At 33.2% G+C, this 21428-nt stretch overlaps 1 protein-coding gene across 2 annotated transcripts; it reads right to left on the bottom strand.

The window, feature by feature from the left end:
- Positions 1-9956: 9956 nt before the first annotated feature.
- Positions 9957-19581, bottom strand: LOC149553199 (polyadenylate-binding protein RBP45A-like). Of its 2 annotated transcripts, XM_089788689.1 has the most exons (7): positions 18933-19581; positions 15648-16131; positions 12661-12716; positions 12443-12573; positions 12113-12209; positions 11865-12029; positions 9957-10400 (listed from the first exon to the last, which is right to left on the bottom strand). In XM_089788689.1, the coding sequence occupies exons 1-7, from the start codon at positions 19302-19304 to the stop codon at positions 10350-10352; spliced, it is 1356 nt and encodes a 451-aa protein (XP_089644815.1). In that variant the 5' UTR covers positions 19305-19581; the 3' UTR covers positions 9957-10349. The 2 variants fall into 2 exon arrangements, with proteins under 2 accessions (XP_089644815.1, XP_089644816.1); XM_089788690.1 differs by lacking the exon at positions 9957-10400 and having other exon boundaries at positions 11635-12029.
- Positions 19582-21428: the final 1847 nt, after the last annotated feature.

Below are 21428 nucleotides of genomic sequence, written 5' to 3'. Positions count from 1 at the left end.
TATATCCATGTGAACAAAGAGAAGGTTAATGAGGGCAATGCCTTAAATTTGATTATGCAATAGTTAGCCCTCAAGAAAATCAATGCAAAATGGATCCAGCCCGAAAGCAGTAACCTTTGGGCTCTAATGTTTTCCTTGGTTTTGTGTCTATCCTCAATGAGGAAATAACTTTGAAAGATACCACCAATGATAATTCAAGAGTCATTGTTTCAATAGAAGAGGGATTCAAAGAAGTGGTGAACAAAAAAAAATGTCATGTGAAAGAACTATCAGTGAAAAACTTGTGAGAAAAATGTCAAGATTTAAAACAGTGAAATGCCAAAGTGTTTTAATAGATTGTGTAAAAGTGCTTATCCCTCTAAAAATTAATTATGAATTGTCAAATCCAAAGTTGGAATATTAGGGATCTTGAAATGCTTGATAGGAAACACATGGTGAGAAATTAGTGTAATAAACGGTATCATAAAGACATTGTTCGTCTTCAAGAGAAGAGTGTATGGCTATCATGCATTTAACACTCTCGAGTTCATCTAAGACAAGGCTAAATGTGTCTACTCAATATATGTAAGAGGTAAAGTGGGTGTTGTTCTCTTGATAGGACCAAAATGGATTGACAATATGGTTTCATATGATACCTCCCCTTGCCACATTACAATTTGGGCCACTTTCAAAGATAAGAACAATACATTTAGTATATGTAACATCTATGCTTTGAATGATTATAGAGAAAGATAAAAATGGTGGGATTGGTTGGTTGAGAATTTTCCTAATAGTAATTGGATTTTCATAAGGGACTTTAACATGGTTGAAGATGGCTTTGATAAAATGGGTGGATCGAAGCATGAGTGGAAGGGTAATGAAATGTATTTCCAAGTTTAGAAGAAGGTTCAAAATTAAAGACCCCTTGGAAAAAAGAAAGAATGAGCCTGAATGAATCTAGTTCACGTGGTGTAACAATCAGGCCAATAGAAAAAGGATCTATTATAGATTGGATATAGCCTACTTTAATCCCTACTCTATATGATTGATGTAGTAACCTAGGAAATCTCCTATCATGGTCTTACCAGCCAATATGTCAAACCATTCTCCCATCTCGGCCTACATTTAGTTGAAGGGGAATGGTATTCCTAAACCTAGCTCTAGAGTGAATTCCTTTAAACTAAAAATATCTTTGTTACAAGATGAAGATTCTACCAATGTTAGTAGGATGGCCTTTGTTCTTACTAAATTTTGTACCAGTAGTACCTCTATTGGGTATAAGTGGGATTTAACGGTAGATTGATGGAGAAAGATCTTTCAAATTGTCGAGACTAAAGAGGCAAGGATAGAAGGTCTAAAGAAAAAATTTATCAAAAGAGACTCAATGAAATTGAAGGAAGATTGCAAAATAAACTAAATTTATCAGCGTTCCCGCGGGGGAGTTCTTCTGCGGGTTTGAGAGGTCAACGATAGAAATGAGATTAAAATTTTGACCGACTGAAGGTAGCATTCCCGCAGGAAAATATATGCGATCCCGCAGGTTATTATAGCATTCCCGTGAAAAAAAGTTCAGTGGGGATGCAGGACTGCTCTGTAACACGTGGTAGCAATTGGATGAGGATGAACTGCGAACTCGCAGTCGCGGGTTCTCTTTCCCGTCGGCTAATTGTTGCGTTCCCGTGGTCGCAGGATCGCAAAACAAGCTGATTTTTAGGTGTTCAAAAATGAAAAATGTTTAGATCACTGAGAGCGCGATTTACAAAGGATGACCTACGTACCTGCAACAAGATCAGAAAACTTATCACAAAAACACACAAGCAAACAAGGTTAATTTGGTTAGTTAACACAAAAAATTCCAAAAACATGATTAGATAGACCCAAATGTGTGGTCCCATCGAGTGTGCCAAAATGTATCACCTAGTTTAGTAGTGTAACATGAATACTAGTTATTAAGGAAAGCATTACCAATGCTAAAATGAGTAAACACTTAAGATAGGACTGATTTGTTATCACCACAAATGAAGGCAAACTAAGAATGGTAAGCTCCAAATGGTATAACACAATGATACAATAGATTTGTCCCCAATTTAAGGTATGTGTGCTCACAAGTATAGCTCAAGCTTCAAATGGATGGATGGGGTGAGTGAAATAAGGTTGCAACAATGGAGTCATTCAGTGATTTTGTCATTATAATGGTATTTTGGTAGTGTGTGTGCTCTCAAAATATCATTATAACTTTGCATGGAGGATGGATTCTTTTTGTGAAGGGAGGAGGTTCAATTTATAGGCCAAGGGTTGGAGAAATGGAGGGCCAAGATGTCAAGATGATGAGATGGTGAGGGAGGGTCAGGATGCACTCAAAAGGGAGCACAAGGATTGTGCTAGCTTAGCACCAATGGGGAGGTGACACTTGTCACAAGGAGGATGAGTGTGAGAGGATAGGATAAGGGTTGGTTAAAGGCTTGATGAGGGTAGTTGAGTATGTAAGAGTCATGAGTGAGGATGGGAGAGGTGTAATAGTCATAAATGTTGGAGGGTGAGGGGAGAAGATGAGATTGTTGACTTTGGCTTGGGTTAGCAAGTCTTAACCCATGTTTAAAGTTGTCACATGTTTAGGAGGGGGATTAAGATTAGCTTAGAAAGGGGGGTTAGGGGGTAAGTGATTTAGCTTTGATGGGATGGGTTAGTTAGGAGGCTAAGTGAGTTTAGTATGGGTGAATAGGTTGGATTAGGGGTTAGGATAAGGTTTAGGAAGGCTTTTGGATTTTAGATATTTTATTAAATGTTTTATTTAATAAAATGGGGAGTATGGAATTAAATTGAATAGATTTAATGATTTATTCAATTTAATAGGGGAAGAGGGATTTAATTGATAAATTGATTTTGGGTGATCATTTGATTTTATCAATTGGACTTTAATTAATTAAATAAATTAATTAACTAGGGGATGACAATTAATTAATTAAATAGTAAATATTTAATCAATAATGTCCTAGGAGATGACTAAATATGATTACCTATTGATGTAATCAAATTTAGGTGTCTACAGGGAGGCCATGAAATTGACCAAAGATAGTGGGCAAAATATTGGTATGATTCTTCTTAACTTTGAAAAGGCATATGATAGGATTGAGTGGCAATTTGTGATTGGAGTTCTACAAGCTATGGGATTCCCTCCTTTCTTCTACAAATGGGTAAGTATTATCTTTAAGGATGCCTCTACTGATATAGAGATTAATGGTGAACTATCAAAGGAAATCTCTTTGGGTAGATCCATTAGACATGGATGCCCACTTGCCCCTTCCTTGTTTGTTTTGGCAATTGATTCCCTATCCTATGTGCTTAAAATGAAGGATTGTGCCCTCCTCTTAAGGGCATTGAATTGCCCAATAAGGAAGAGTTTATTTTAGAGCAATTGCACATGATGCATCCTTGTTTATTAATCTTCTATCCTTTGCTGGGATGAAAATCCTCCTACTTGGGTTCTAAATAAAAACTGGCAATGGGTGGGACCCAATAAGATTGTGAGGTATCTTGGCATTCCCTTTTCTATGGATCCTTCTTTAAAAGATATGTGGAATTAGATTTATTAAAAAATTGCGAACAAACGTGTTAAATGGTAAACTCGTTTGTTTTCCTTGGATGGGAGAACACAGATTATCCAAGAGGTGCTCTCCTCTAATGCATTATATTATACCTTAGAATGGATGTTTGTTAATTATCAGTATAATAAACTTCAAAAAATCTTGAGGGAGTTCTTATGGTCGAATGGCATTTGGAACAAGAAAAGGCATTGTGTTAAATGGGAGTGGTGTTTTTATCTGAAGGATCTTGATGGCCTTAGCATGAGAGACATCAAGAAACAAGGCCTTGCCCTTGCTTCTAAATGGATTATTAGAGCCCTTAATGGAGATCAACCCTGGAAGGTTTTGATCAGAAATAACATGGTTAGAGCAAAAAAATTAAAAGGGACAAACACTAGGGTCTCTATGATTGATATTGTTTTGGGAAGCTTAATGTCAAGGTTGTGGGGCCCATTGTGTTTCGGTCATTGTGGAAGGCATGGTGCCAGGTTAGACAGTTGCTTGGCCCAAGGGATGTTGTAGGCAAGAACCCATATTACGTAATGTTGGACATATCCATTTTTGTGGAGGATTCATCATAATAACAAGCCTTTGGCTCTTACTCAAATTTGTTCAATCAAAGGCTTGGAATAATAAAGGCATATCTCTAATTCAAGATATTGTGGTTGAGAATCAAGTTTGTTCTTGGGAAGAGTTAAAATACAAATATAACCTCCCTCAATCTCAAAAAAAGACTTAAACTTTGATTACTAAAGCCATTCCAGGAAAGATTATTAATTCTAACCAATTCCTTTAGTAATTGAAGCGGGTTGATGGTAAGATGTTGAAGGAGAGTTCTTGTAAGCATATTTATAAAATGCTAAATTGTGAGTTGGATATTATAAATAGAATCAATCAAATATGAGGCTTTGACTAGTCATGTTCTAGATGGCAGTTTGTCTTTGATTAATTTTGGCACTCGTATGTTGAACCCAAAAAACTTTGTTTTAGATGGTTGTTGTTGCTCAAAAAATTGGTTGTTGGCTCTTTCCTTTCTCCTTTGGATGAATAGTCCATTATGTGTTCTTTATGTAACTGTAATGAATCTTTTGAGCACATTTTTTATTGTAAGTTTGCTTCCAAAGTATGGTATGTTTTCTTAATTTGGGCATGTTGTTCAATGGAATCATAAGCCTGGTTTGTCTTCGCAATAAGTTCTTGTTGGGTTTGTTGATATATTTTATACTAAAACATATGTCTTTTGTATTTGTCTTACTAATGAGATTTTGTGGTTCATTTAGAAGCAAAGGAATGAGGAGCTCTTTCAAAAAAGGCAAAGGGCTCTTATTGAGTTTTATATAAAATTCACCCAATCTCACGTAATGACACAGGTCACAGTTATTTTGGAGATCCCGAGAGAAAGACTTGTAGCTCTACTCAAAGAAGGAAACTTGTTGATTTTCAAAGAAGACATCAAATTATCAAACTTTGTGGAAGCATAACATGATATAGAACTACCTAGTGAAGATTCTCAACATGGAACTAGGTCAAATAATGTTGATGCTGACAACAACAATAATGCAATGTTGATTATCAATCAAAAGTTGAATTGGAATGTGCAAAGAGAAGAAACTAGTGATACTCATGTTGAAGATGCTTTCTATGGTGATAGTTGGGCCCCCCCAAATTACAACAATGATACCAAGGATGATTGGAATTGGTTTGTTAGCTGCTCTGGCTATGTAATATCTAAAGTGATGCACTCTTATTCTTCAAGACATGCTTAGTATAGGTGCATTTTGAGCCATTCGACATCATGTCATTCTTTATGTAGTAGCATGTTCTCATATTTTCTCTAATTGATATGCTATCTCTAATTCAGGAAAGAAAACAAAAAATTAAAAGTTTTAAAATCTGATAAAATATGTTTGAGGCAACATTACAAACTAGCAAGATGAACTCTTGCCACAACTATCTTTATTTATCCACTCCTCCAAATTATCAATGTATATCTCATAGAAATTTCAAGTGAGTGAGCAACTCTACTTGACATTCATATTACTACCAAAAACACTTGAGCATTCCACAAGTTACCTTGATTTTTTCACAAGACTATTTCTTAACACTACTTGAGAACTCTAAACCCATCCACCCTATTCCATAATTTGTGATGAGATATGCAATCAAAGATCTCATTGCACCCAACAAAAAATAAAGACAAACCTTGAAGAAACTTTAGTTGTACATATTTTCCCCTTCTTCCACACTTCCTTCTTGCCCCCTACCCCACCATAAGAAGGGACCAAAGTTTCTCGTGCAACCCTTGTTTCAAGATGGATTCATCTCTCTATCTAATTAGAAGTTGAGTTTTGGTAGAGAAGATAATATTTTGTTAAGTGGGATTGTTCGAGAAATATTGTGTGAAGATGAAAGTTGGATAATATTCACATCTTTGGAATTTAGCAATACATTTAATAATAAATAAATAAATCTTCCAATCTTTATGTTTTCTAAATGCAAAAGGATCTATATTAGTGAATATTTGAATTTTTCTTTCAGATTTGAAAAATGAAAATGTTGTGTTATATTTTGTTTATCATGAAAGTTTTTAAATGATGTCATAAATACAAAGTTTGGGCATAAAGTGATTTCAAATAAGTGCATAGGATAGTTGGCAAGTTAAAAGACTAAGCTTGGAGACTACCATCTTTAAACCTACGTGATCTTTTAATAATGTCATCTTGCTTATAAAAATATTTCATGAATAAATAAATAAATAAGAGATGCATATGGCCTAATGAAAAAATGCTATGTAATACAAGGTACATTTTTAGTTAAACCGAACATTTCAAATGAAAACCTTTCTACCTTCATCTCTAGTTGTTTCTTTTATTATTATTTCAGTGCTTTCTTGACAAAATCAAAAGTTGTTGTCTAAGAGGGATTAGAATGAATGAGAATGAGAATCATTCCCTTCACAAATTAGTTATTCACTTAGCCAGTATGTTAAATTATTTGGTCATATATTTTTCTACAATCATAAATATCTTTATTTATAATTCAGTAGTGTATTGTTAAAAATCCGAATTTGTGTACGCTTTTGGCCAACAAAAAAGCTTTAGTGTTGTAGTTTGGTAGAAATGCTTTGAATAAAAAGGTTTTTATTAACACATGACGTCAGCTACTAAGAAATGTTTATAATTTGGATAACAATAGGTTTTCAAGGATCCCTAAAATCCTCTACATGCACATTTTGGCCAAAATCTAGGTGTTAAAATTAATTATCATGGTAAATCCAAATGATAATTTTGTAGACCACATCATTATTGCAAGTAAACTAATTTTGTAAACTATATTACATTGAATAATTTCTCTTTACATTTGTTACAACTCTTATAACATTGTTTTCTCACATAAAATAAATGGTGCATGATATAATCACCATCTTGGATCGGACACGTGTAAATCGCATGAATGAATTACTTCAAATCTGATTTATTGTATCTATAATGAGTTTAAACACTTAGCTACTCAAAAACTCATAATAGACATGAAAACTTGTAAAGTGTGCTTCTTTAGTCATATACTTCTAAACTCGGAAGTAGAAGGCAAATATGAAACAATAAAATATGTAGTTGTCCAATAGGCATTCCAAATATCTTCAAGTCGACCAGGTAATAGCCAATGAAACTACTCTTACTATTAAATCCCATCACTCCACAAGAGTCTATAATAAGACGTGTTGTCACTTGTCACTCGGATGCCTACCTATGAAGAGATGCTCTATAAAATCCCATCACTCCACAAGAGTATAATAAGACGTGTTGTCACTCGTCATTCAGATGCCTACCTATTAAGAGATACTCTTTAAACAAAGAAATGTAATATTTTAAAATATTTACTATCTAATGACGACACCACTAATGGCCAAAAAGAAAGATTCCAAGAATATGACAAAAATATTCTCTCAAGATGTGTTAAATTCCTAAGTTTTTGTTGACGCAAACTTATATCCTAAGGATATTCTTGCATCAATAAACCTACAAGAATTATACTTTGTACAACTAACCATTGGATGATTCAACATAATCTTAGTTTTCTATTTATTAAAATAGATTTTTTTTTTTATTAATAATTTTTAGTCACTTAAAATTTTAATTAAATAATTTATTTTATTTGATAAATGTTCTAAATTTGTTTAACTTTTTTTTTTCTTAAATTTATTTATTTGTATATTTCTATGTAAATAATAAAATAAATCAATAAGTATGTTTATTTTAATTGTTTGATGTAAATACATTATTTTATTCAAATAAATTTTTAATTAAATTTTTTTTAATTTTTTAATCTAAAGATATTACATTTTTTAAATCATTTATGTCATACAAATGAATTATTTAAATTAATTTATATCTTAAATGAATTATTTAGTCATTTAAATCATTTATATTATAAAAAAATTAAAACTTGATTTAAACCATTTAAAATAAAAAGAAAAAAGAACTCGAACATTGATTTTAATTTTTAAAAATGATAATATACTCCAAATCATTTGATTTTATTTTTATTTTTTATTGTTTGATAAGTGTTTCAATTATTTAATTTACATTTATTAATGTATTTAATCATTTATTTAATGAATACAACTAATTCATCTTATTATAGTTTTATAGGTGAAGAGCAATTGATTGAAGTTGATAATAATTTTTGGAATTCCAAATTTAATGGAGATAGTAAGAAATCTACAAATTTTTCTTTTGGCTTAAAGATTTAATGGAGATGGATGAAGAATCTTTTTTAAAGAAATTGAATCATTTGTACATATGGTACATGGTACTTGACAAACTAAATCTTAAAAAAATATAATCAAACTACATAATCTCCTAGTAAAACATAATTATTTGTTTAATTATTTGGGAAAACAGAAATAAGTTATGGCCTAAAGTCATTGGGTGTGAACAAAAGCTCTAAAGATCCTCTAAAAGAAACAATAGTTCAAAATTTGAAATCTGCATTAAATTTTATTAACACAAATCGAGTAGTTAATTTAAGTGTTGTAGGTAAATACATTGAGGACTATGATAAACAACGGTTCAAATTTTGACAAATGCATTAAATCTTATTAAAAACACAAAGTAATTTTTCAAATTTTGACAAATGCATTAAATCTTATTAAAAACTAAAGTAATTTTTGTAGGCTTCCTTGAAAGGATAGAATTTCTAAAAATGTAAGAAAATTGATTGTTGAATATTAAAGCAGCAACTCATGTTTCTTCCAATAGAAGACACATTGTTCAGGTAAGAAAATTGCACATCAATACTAAATAGATAAAACACAAAAGTGATTTGTTTGAAATTTTCAAAAAAGAATTTTCAAATGCAAAAATTTATCTTGCCTGTATTTTGTACACTTAACTAGCATTTCAAACTCGCTTTCGAAATCATGTTGACTTTCATCTACATTTGCAATTTTGCAACACTTAATACGAATATGATCGTTCCTAGAAGTACAATATATGATCATTCCTAGAAGTACAACACAATTTATGAAGTCTATTTTAAGTGATATATCAGAAGATTCATGAGTCCAATGTAGAATGCATTAAAAATACACACAAAATTGTGGAGATGTGCAGAAATTTTCACATAGAAATGATAATATTGATCTTTAACACCAGCAGTGTTGAATAAACTCAAAAATGAGACATAACAAATATAGAATGAAGATGAATCTAAGCAATTTGTCATATGATGAGTTTATCCTGATATCCAACAATCTCATGGTGCAAAGTACTTTCATTGCCATGATGCAAGGTATTTTCATTGTCATGGTGCAAGGTGGCAAGCTAAACAATTTAGAGATTCTAAACATTATTTTCCACCAAAATATATTCTATTATGTCATGGTGCAAGGTATTTTCATTGTCATGGTGCAAGGTGGCAACCTAAACAATTTAGAGATTCTAAACATTATTTTCCACCAAAATATATTCTATTATGTCATGGTGCAAGGTATTTTCATTGTCATGGTGCAAGGTGGCAAGCTAAACAATTTAGAGATTCTAAACATTATTTTCTACCAAAATGTATTCTACTAACTGTTAATTGTAGTTTTTTCTGAAAGCTATACACTTTCCCCGGTCAGAAATTCAGGCTAAATATTATCATTCTAATCAAGTACAATATTTGTACAAGGTGCCTATAGACGTCTGCAATTTGATCTAGCTAATCCGACCCGTTCATGACAAATATTCTACAATTACTGAGACATGTTGAGTACAGAACTACTGTAAAAAATGGATCAAGGAAACTAGCCACATGGTAGATACACAATTCTTTCAAAATGTAAAACAAAAGCTTCAAACGAGCAAACTTAATATAGCCAAACAGTAAAAGTTTTAATAGTGCCAAATATTTAAAAACGTTTCTCTGATATGATCTGTGTCTTCATTACTTGTTCCTTTACAACAGATTCTTTTTAAGCGATCAGTTTACGATAAAGTTTACCCCTATCTAAGAACCGTATAGTGTAGACAGCCAGATAACTAATATAAACTACAGATGTCTTGAATATATTCTGAATTATGCCACTCAATCCAGCCTTATGTAGAAAATACTCTGAATTATGCCACTCAATCCAGCCTTATGTAGAAAATACTATCTTAAAAGGTATTCCCTAGACCAAAAGCTGGACCTACACTGACAGTTCTCGTTTTGTCCCCATCCACTGTTGTGTGTACATAAAGGGAGAAGTTGGAATTTCGCTCCAAGGAGCACATAAAAGAAACGATTTCCAATTATTACTCATCAAAAGACATCCCTGCAATTTAGTATACAACCAACAGGGGCCACCTCCATCTACAAATAGCAAAAGCAGATATTTCATACTCAAAACTTGTAGGCTTTTACAATTTCTAGCTGAAAAAATAAACAAATCAAACAGAATAGTAGCAAGATTTGCAGTGGTGAAAGATTTAACTTGTTGATTTTAGCTCTTGCCATCAGTGCTGTTGTACACCTCAGTTCTGTTGTACACTTTGCCATAGTTAATGAATTCTATTTTTACTTTTAATTAGATGAATGTTTAGGGCCTGTTTCATTGCTGGAATAGGATAGAAAAATTTGAAATACATGTTCTATTTTTTATTTGGTTCGTCAATTGGAATAGGGAATAGGAATACATATTCTCATTTTGCCTCTAAAATGAGCTTATAACCCATTGCAAAAAATCTCTGTTACTGAAATAGCCATTACTATTCCCAATATGGATTCCTATTCTCCATTCCTATGCCTGCAATCAAATGGGCCCTAAGGTTCTTGTTGAACTCTTCACTGCTTTAATCTCCTGGATGTTTTTCATTGCCTACTTTCCAATATGCATTCCTATTCTCCATTCCTATGCCTGCAACCAAACGGGCCCTGAGGTTCTTGTTGAACTCTTAGCTGCTTTTCTCTCCTGAATGTTTTTCATTGACTACTTGTTAATAGTCTTGTGCAAAGGTTTTGCAGTGTTGAAAGCTTAATGTCATGATATTTTCTATAAACTGTAAAATTATATTTTTTAAATGTCTCTTATTATTCCTGTCAACTATTTTTAAAAATACACACATGAAACAATCTCTTGTACAAGTGCCACTAATAATACCCCGTCATTTGGCAACCTAGGTTCGAAAACTGAAATTCAACTGTCAAGACTCAGAACTCAACAGTCAATAAAGATGAACTAGAGAAGGTATGAATATCTGCTATATAAATACCATATATATTTATAGTGTGAATATAAACATACTCGAGATGAACGAAAATATACTATCGCAGCAAAATTCTCAACTAACAAGAATCTAGTAGAATTCACCCCCACATTGCATACACCACAATATAAAGAAATTAAACAAGTAGCAACAATATTCAATATAATAAAATAGGTACAACTATTTTAAAAAGAAATTAGGATTTCCTTTACTCAAACCAAACGAGATAGAAAAGGATGATTCAGAGAATAACTAGATTGGATTCCTTAATCGATTCCCACAAAATATCTAATCTCTTGAAATAGGAATCTCAATGTAATCAAGCATTATGCAAACCCCTATTCTGAGTTAAAGATAGTCCACAAATATATTGATAATGAAGGATTTAAAAGCTACCGTTAAAAAAATCATGAAAAAAACAATACAAGAATCCTAAATTTCTCTGTAACACTATCAAATAGTGTAGTATGGTCAAAAACTACAAAAAGCAACATAGCTTTAGCATAAAGTAACGTTCAATAACAGACATTTAGAATGCATTAAACATAAGCATGCTGTAGAACTAATTTACTTGCTGCTGATAGTTTCCATATGCATAGGATCCATAACCGTAGACATTTGGGTCCTGTGGCTGTTGAGCATAACCATAGCTAGAATCATAACCTTGTCCATATCCATAATAAGCACCATTCCACTGATTTGGATCCGGTTGTTGAGGTTGGCTCCATCCCGCAGACTGGTAGAACAGGCATAAAGAGATGTCATTAACTTGAACTGCATATTAGAATTCATTACACACCACCTTGCAAAGAAAGTTACCTGCTTATTAGCAGGACTCCGTCCCCATGAAAGACGAATTGATTGCTGACCAAGAACAGTACCGTGAAGCATCATCATAGCCTCCTCTGCACAGGCTCTGGAAAGACAAAATTTAAGGTTTACCAACGCATGACAGAATTCTACAGATAATTTACTAAAATGACCTACAAGACCATTTCTAAAACATTATTTACTATCAAAAATAACTTAGGATCATCAATTATTACAAAGCCAAAAAATTCAGATTTTAGTTTAGTTTTGTCAATTATACATATTCTGAACATTTAACATAAATATGATACTCCACAAAGTTAAAAGAATAATTAGTACCTACTACTAAACTGAACAAATCCACATCGTTTTCCCATGGGTATTTTCACATGTATAACTTCTCCAAACTGGGAAAACACAGTTTTCAAAGCTTCATCTGTAACAGATGGATCTAATCCACCAACAAAGATCTGCAGAATAACAAATATAAACATATAAAAAATGAACAAGATGAATTGTATGCAAAATGCAAAAAGGCAATAGCAAGTTGAACTCACAGTTGTATTGTTTGGATCATTATCAGAAGCTATTTGAGGGGTAGGTACTTGAGGAGCTGTAGAGAAAGCACAAAAAAAGTCAAACATAACACAAAACATTAAGTGTAAGTGAAACTAGCTGAGTCTTTATAGATCAGAAAATGTATAAAAATGAAATAAGAGACAAAGTGATACTGATTCGCAATCGCTATGCTATATCATTGTCTATCACAACAAACACCACCTGGAGCTGCACTCAATCAAGCATACAAGTGTTTTGCCAACAAGAGTACAAAGAAAGCACCACAATTTAGCAATAAAAACACTGTAAGCTCACTTCCTTAAAAAATGGCATTCAGCTCAGTAAGATTGGGTCTAGCGTAGAAATTAACAATTATCAACAACATCAGATGTATTACAAACATACAATCCATAAAAAGGCATTTCATTACAACTGACATGTCCAAAATGGTATTCTGAAAAAATATCCACCAATTCCCAACTTACCAAATGTAAGCAATTGTTTCTCCCTAATAACTAAGAAATCCATAGAAATTAAAGGAAAACAAGGCTTTCCAGCTCATCAATTTTTTGCCAAAAAGAAAAGTATAAACTAAATATGGTTTGAATCCTTTAATTAAAATTCCAAAAATAAAAGAGATAAAGCAGGTAAATAGAACAAGCACTGTTTACATATACCCAGTTCTAGGGTAGAACAATCCCGGAAGCTTTTGCTAAATGGCTTCCTACCTAATTAATAATACTATCTCTCGCCTTCTGGATAAATGATGTTATTAATATTATAATATACAATAATGTTATTAATATTATAATATATAATAATGTTATTAATATATAACCCCACATGTCATAATATCAAATCTGACTATGTATAAATGGAAACATGTCAACCAGACGGTAAACAAAGTTGACTGGAACCTGACTAGTTAGTGATTTAAACAAGAAAGTCGTAAAAATAAGAGTAGAATACGATATTGTAAAGATTAATTGCATATCTAATGGTGCATAATGTCCACCACTAGATGACAAGTACAGCTCACCAATTGAAAAAATAAAGTAGTTCCAAAATGTTCAACAATATCTGCTATAACCCAATTTTACATGTGATTTTCTTCTTAAAACTCCACATGCATTGAAGTTAGGTCAAAGTTTGAAACATCAATTGATTGTTAAAATTGAAAGAGTTCAACATATATCTCACAGCAACTATAATAAGAGATGAAGATTCAATTAGTAACCAAAAAGAGCTATGTCAATTTCAACCAGATAAACAATACAATATAGACATTGCACAATTAAACAGCATTTAAAGTAACAAATACATTGAATTAAGTATTATTATTACAGAACCAACACTTAATCCAGTATTATAAAATAGTTAGGCATTTAAAGAAATATAAAATAGTTAGGCATTTAAAGAAACAAATATATTGAATTAAATTTCATTGAATCAACACATATTCCAGCATTGCAATATAGAATGTAATGGAAGCTTTCACTGACATTGAATTTTAAATAACCTTCTGCTTGAGTTATTTATCAATATTTTGTTAATGCACTCTTAGTACAACCCCCTAAAAAGTTTCTTAGCCCCAAGATATTAAAATTTTACTACAATTGAATTAAATGAAAAGAAATTCATAAAAACTCTAATAATATATTCACTGGAGTTATTTACCAACATTTGATTTATATACTTTTACCCCACACTTCCCAAGTGTGAGCAAATAACTGAAGCCAAGTGAACAACCACCTAAGGTAGACGAATGCTTACAAACACTGGAATTAGAGAGAAATATGTTTCATGCGATGTAGGCATATCACAAATTGATTAAACAAGAAATGGCAGTAACAAGTCATCTTCAATTTAACTAATATACCTGTGAGTGAAAAGTGTTACCCTAAAGTAAGAATTATGAATTGGACTTTGCTACAGAAAGGTTTGTATACAAAGTAAGCATGTTGAATGCAATGTAAGCGTGTTAATTAAGCAAAATGGCGATGATAGGCTGTCCTTAATTGCAAGTGATCAGTGTGTCCTTTCAAAATGAACAAGCTTCCAGAGTCAGACTTTGCATTAGTACCCTCACAACAACTTTAGGGCACCACCTGTGCCCTAGCATAATTCATGTAAAACAAAAGCTGAAATGTATATAAAACATTCAACAAATGGAAACCCTCAAAAATTGTAGAATTCTAAATTGGCATTTCAAGAAAAGAAATAAAGAGTAAAACTTAATGCTTGAAGCAAAGGAATTACCAATATAAACAGAAAGTGATGGAAAACAAATATAAAATTGGATTCTGGAAAAGGAAAACTAACGAGGCTGACGACAAATCAAATTTACAAGAAAGAACAGTCGAGTGTAGCATGAAATGCCACAAGAATTGTCAAATGAAGGACAGAATAACAGTTCATTACATAAAACAGGAAAACTGACCTAAATGAGGCCACCCACTAAAAGGGCTGCTTTTCTGTGCTGAATTTTGGTCCAGGCCCCTAACTGCACAGAGCCTCTTGGCATCCTGCTTTGAGACAAAACCAGTTTTATAAGTTTTAACTCTTATGATTTCCAATGAAATTTGCCCATATTAAAAAGGAAAGGAAATGAATAGGAAGGAAATGACTTTGCAGATCAACAGAAGCAACCCATGTGGTTTCTCTTCTGGCTAAAACATAAAGAGTATGAAGCTTATATATGTTGAATTGTGTAAATATGAATAGCTCCAGATGTGTCTCACTGCACCTCACCAAATTTAATATACATTTTCAAAAATGAATGTATGAGGCCAAAAGGATTCAACATGACAAGAAAATCACTATATTGAAAAACAGCCGAGTCGTCTACCTATTAGTCATGTGATAAAAGAGAATATAATTCACTTAACACTCAAAACAGTTGTGATGAAATTAAGCTTATTCAATTCAAACATCTGCAATCAAATTGCACAAATTGCTTAATTACCACAGATACTAAAAAATATACCTTTTGCTGGGTACTGCTGTGGAGCAACTGCAGTAGCCTTCTTTGTCGTCGCAGGGCCTATGCGCATGGCCCTAGATGAACAATATATTCCATTCATTTCTGTCATTGCACGAATTTGCTCATGCTCATCTCCAAATCTCACAAATCCATATCCTTTAGGCCGACCTGTGAGCCTATCTGTTACAACCTTGGCCCCTCTTACAGATGAGTATCGAGATCGGAATGTTTCTTGCAGCAAGTAGTCTGTGACATCGGCTGCCAAATCTCCCACAAATATAGGATAGTCAGGTCCTACATCAGGACGTTTTTCTCCAATACCAAATGATGCCCAATTTAACCTGAAAAGTTGTTCTGTATTGGGCATCTGAATACCATTGTAGGACTGCAGAACCCTCTCAGCAGCAGCATGACTTACAAACTCCACAAAACCATAGCCCTCTGATTGTCCAGTTTGTTTGTTACGGATAATCTTAATAGAAGCAACCTGTCATGGCCATTGCATAATAGCAGTTGCACATTAAGATGGGTTTGTACCAAAGAAATAATAAGAATGATTAAGATAATGTTTTCAGAACATGGTATGCTTTACCAAGAGGTAAGGCAACTGTTTCAGATAGTTTTCTAACCAAATATAACATCCTAAAACCAATATACAAATTATTAAACTACAATATAGCTTTCACTACTACCCCTAGCACCCAAAAGACAAATATCAAATTTTGGAAGAGAAATTGCCACATGCATGCATTTTTTTGCACGTATACCATGGGCTGCAATGAACAACATTGCTCCTCGGAGGGATAATTTAATCCAAAAAAACTAAACAGAACAATTTATGACCAGTATAAATTTAACAAAAATGTAGTTTTAACCTCTTATTTGATTGACAAATTGCTCCATCCCTAAATCTATATATCTTTGCACAAATTCCTTGGTTTGCAATGAGTACTACATCTACTCAGAAACATATTTTGAACCAAAAAAGAACTCTTAACAGAACAAGACATGACCAACATAATTTTAACTTAAACATAGCACTAAACTCTTATTCAATCAACTCATTACAACTAATTTATTCTTGCATTCATTTGGAGAGAAACTCAGTTAGAAGTGAAGCTTAAAAATAAATCTAACTGAATCATTGCATTGCAGTTCAGACGCTAAGAGTTCTTAGAAACATGCACAAAGAGAGTTTTTCTTTTATATTTCAAAAGGATACTATGAAAATTTTATGGGCAATGATTCCAACCTCGTCAGTTTTAAAACAACCAACATTACCTCAATTAGTCTTTAGGGGTGCACCGATGGTGTACTCAACACAATGAGCACCGCTTATTCACACCAGCTGATCAGACCCCATAACCAAATTGATTAAAAAAAACACCATCCAACAACAGAGTTGATCATAAAAAGTGAAATTTTTGTTACATAAACTGATTTTAGAAACAGAATGAGGAAATCTGAATAGTGAAAATAATCAATATTACTTTTCAAGAATTCAAACTCAATCATTGAGAACATATGCTTTCAAAATTACTGCTAGACAATGCCCAGGCTTAACAATAAAAGTACACGTACCAAAAATAGTTCTATCAGTTGCCTTCACCTTGGATATATGTGCTTATATACAAAAAGAATACAAGCAGCCAAGAAATACACTAGGATAATTATTACAAATAATGCACACAAGTATTGTATATTTCCTTTTCTCACAACCCTTCCAGACTTGTATCATGATATTAGTGTTGGAGGTTGCAGCTGCAATAGAGATCTTTATCTCTGGGCATTAATACCGTTATGGCCACCTTCAGCTGAAGAGGTAATTCACTATAATAATTGTAATATTAAATATCAAGACACGTGTCATACAACATGCATAGAGGCATGGAAATACAAAGAGTTGTACTTGAAAATACAGTCTTACTTTGAGAAACTCAAGAGACCTTCAGTTGTATTGTCAAGTGTCTCCCCTCTTGTTATATGTATCACATCAAGCAAAAGACATTGTCCACTTGAACATTTGATAATCAATAAAGTAATATTTTGTTGTGTGGCTGGGTTTGTCCCTTCATTATAAAAGGTTTTTTCCAGGATAATTCTATGTGTCTCTTGCATCTTTTAGGCTCCTTTTTACTAGTTGTCTTATATTCTGAGATAAATTTAACAATTAGCAGTAGATACACCTTTGTTATCTATTGAAAAGGATCACTGCCCAAAAGAAAGCTTGTAAACTCTCTATCTGGACACAAACAAAATACATTTTCTATAAAATAGTTTAGAAAAGACCTATCCGCATGACAAAACTTTGACAATTATTGATGTAGATTTATCAAACTCGAAAATGAAAGTTGAGCTAAATTTTTATGTTATTCTTGCAACAAGTGACTGGACAAGTTTAATGCGTATTACTTTATCATTGCAAACACTCCATTGAATGGACATTGGAAATGAGCTGAATAACAGTAGTCGCCATGGGGCAATGTTTGCATATTCATTACAGGTAATACAGCAATAGCATGGTCCAAGTAACCGATACACTTTAAAAGTTTTCACAATAAAATAATGAAAATCCATAAAGTGTCCATCATAATTCTGGAGGGAAAAAATGAAATTTACAATATAAAACAATGAAGGTATTAACAAACCGATCAAATCCAAGAAATCTTTGATCCTGATACTATCTATGATATTGCTTTGAAAAAATACCAGCCACGGGGAAAATTTTATAGTTGTGATTTGTCAAAGCCGAATGCGAAGTTTTATTAAACCAGCTCCAACCTGTTAAAAACGCTTTTAACCTCAAAAAACCAATCTAAACATTATTTTTGCTTATGATAACGTAGAGAAATTAGTGACAATGATTGACAGTTATTAATGACGAACTGGTTAAAGCCCTTAAAAAGTAAACATAACTCAGCTTCAGACATGGTGTTTTCAATTTGAACGCTCAAACACCCCACAAACACACTCAAACTCGCACTAACTCCGCGTAACAATTTTCAAAAAGAGAAAAAACATAAGTAACCTTTTAAACAAAACTGATCGGTGTAGATAAAATTATCAAAAAATGAAAGAAGATGAAAGAAAGAAATCTAGGAATTCAAATACTAAATAGTTCAAATCACGCCCTGACAACAATAACATCCCGAGAAAGCAAATGCAATAAACACTAAGAATTAAAGTGCTCCAACATATAGACCATACTAAACCCTAAGAATGTAATGAGATTCCAAAGTTAAAGGGAACGGTTTTTTTAAAAAAAATTCAAAACCTATGAAGGCATACCTCTTGAGTGATGGCAAAGCAACTGTGCAGGTAAGTTTCGTCCATCCAGAACTGCAAATCCCCGACCCAGAGAGTTCTTATATCCTCAGCAGATGTAGGCTGGTGTGGCATCTGCTGAGATGGCTGCTGAGGTGGATAATGCTGTGGATACTGCTGCGCGTATTGCTGAGGTTGAGGTTGAGGTTGAGGTTGTGGCTGTAACTGGGGCTGCGGAGGCCAAAGCCCTGCGGCTTGTGGGGCTTGGGGCTGAGGCTGCGGCTGCGGCTGCAGCTGTGGCTGCATCATCATCCATTGCTGCTGTTGGGGATCGATCGCGGGACCTGCCATCGGAGGAGGGGGAGGAGGGACCATTCCTTGAGTTGGCTGCATCATTTTTGTACCCTAAAAATAAAAATAAATAATCGGAAACCCTCGTTACTGATTAAATGATCTCCAAAACCCTTGTAACAAATGAAATCGGGATTCCAAACCCTAGAATTTCAAGAAAATAATCTGCAAATCCTCGCGATATACAATAGGAACCTCCAAAACCCTAAGAGAAAAAGACAGAGCAAACTTCCCACGAAGCCCAAATATCTTTAGGTCTGCTTTTTTCAGTTTTTTCCGAGGAAAAGACTAAACTCCTAGATAGAGAAAGAAACTTGTGGACGAATTAAAAGAGATAAAGTGGAAATTATGTAAAAAATTATATACTATGGGATGCAGTCCCCGCATTTTGCCACGTGCCCCAAAATATCATGTGGCGATCACATTGGATGCTTAAAGGTCGGCGTTGCCAAGAGAACATTTCAAGGTGGGACGGGACCGAAGGCTTAAAGTCGTTCTGGTTTTGTGAGGAGTGAAAACGTGTCTATACATGGGATCATTTGCAAAAGCGTGGAGATGGCTTACTACGTGCTTTTAGCCTCTCCCCTCTCTTTCGGGCGACTCCTAGTTCTAAATCTTATGTTGGAAATTATGAAAATGGGAAAATATTTTCACAAAATTATAGATCATTAATTTTCACTAATTAAACGCATTTTCACTGATTAAACACATTTATTTTTACTGATTAAATGTAATTTATTGTATCAAAATTCTAGTTTTTTGAATGGTAGAGGCCCTTATTCCAAGTAGTCTTTTTTTCCTTCCACGAGAAATTCTACTAAAAATCAAAACCTTGGGAGATTGTGGCAGGTGGTGGCAAGGGACTGGTGTGTTGTAGTGGGTTTTTTGTGTAGACAAACGGACTTGGCCTTTGCCTACTGCTTTTACATCGACAGCATCGAGGGGTATTTCCTTATTAGCGGAAAGGAATGACCATTCTCGCTCAAGATTCAGTCTCCAACACATTCCTTCACAACAATATACTACTTGGAGTGAAATTATAAGGTGCTTGATCCTTTCGTTTCGAATTGAGGTTGCCTTTTTTTGGTAGAGATTTTGATAGAGTACTTATAATGATCGCTTAAAGTTTTTATTTGCATTTAAAGGTACAGAGAATGTTTTATTCGTTGCTTACTCTTGAATTTGGAGATTGATTGGCTCTCATTGTTGAATTATTTAATAAACTTGTTCTTCAATCCAAAGTTGGGTTAAGTTTTGTGTTTTTTCTTATGCTAAAAAATAATAGCATTTTATAGTTCACATTGTTTTTTATCCAACTTTTGTAATACTTTCTTCTATAACTTCAAGAAACTCGGCTTTTTTCTTGCACTGTTTTGAGCTTTGATCATGGTATTTACTATTGTGTGTGGCCTCCAAAGGATGAGACAAAAACTTTGTTTAATTTAAAATAAGGCATTAAAGCCAATCTACCTTGGTGATTCTAGGGTTATCAAACCGTAAATTAAACCTCTCCCTTCATGTCTAATTTGATTTTCTAAATGGAGTTTTGGTTGCTTAGGGTTTGCATTTAGTATGAAGGCTTATGTATGATTTTCGTGTTGTTTTTTTCCTTACCTTACCACTGGTGATGTTGATAGAAAAAATTGACAGAGTTTACAAGACTTTTTTACAAAACCATATCGATACAGAATTATCTCTTGATAACATGAACCAAAACTAAATTGTGTACAACCATTGCTTCAATCAATTCACAACAAACTAAAATAAAATTGTGTTGCTTCAATTAATTTATAATAGATATGTCCTTTGTGAACTTGTCTTGGACAATGGGGTGCTAAAGATCTAAGCAAACCAAATACCTAACATTTGTTGCTCCCTCCTTAAAGGCTGAAAGTTTCTTGTTAGAGGTGAATTGTAGTTTTGAGATGTTAACTAACTTGTTTTAGGCATGAGACAATCTGCAAACATGAACATTTCAAATAATTGAGTCCTTACATTAAGAAATAATTGAGTTTATATAGGGCCTTTGTTACTCAAGCAACTTTAATGGTCAAACTCCACAACCTCATCCATTATAAAATAAATAAATAAAAATAAAAGGTGATATTTGGTAAAGAAATTTTCTATCATGAAATGCAATTGTGGAAAGCATTAGCAAGTGGCAGGTGT

Source organism: Cupressus sempervirens, chromosome 6 (genome assembly GCF_028749045.1).
Source record: "Cupressus sempervirens isolate cs-2001-9-10 chromosome 6, ASM2874904v1, whole genome shotgun sequence".
Classification (NCBI taxonomy): Eukaryota; Viridiplantae; Streptophyta; class Pinopsida; order Cupressales; family Cupressaceae; genus Cupressus; species Cupressus sempervirens.
Note: the sequence above shows the minus strand (reverse complement) of the source record. Positions and strands in the feature narration are given on the sequence as shown.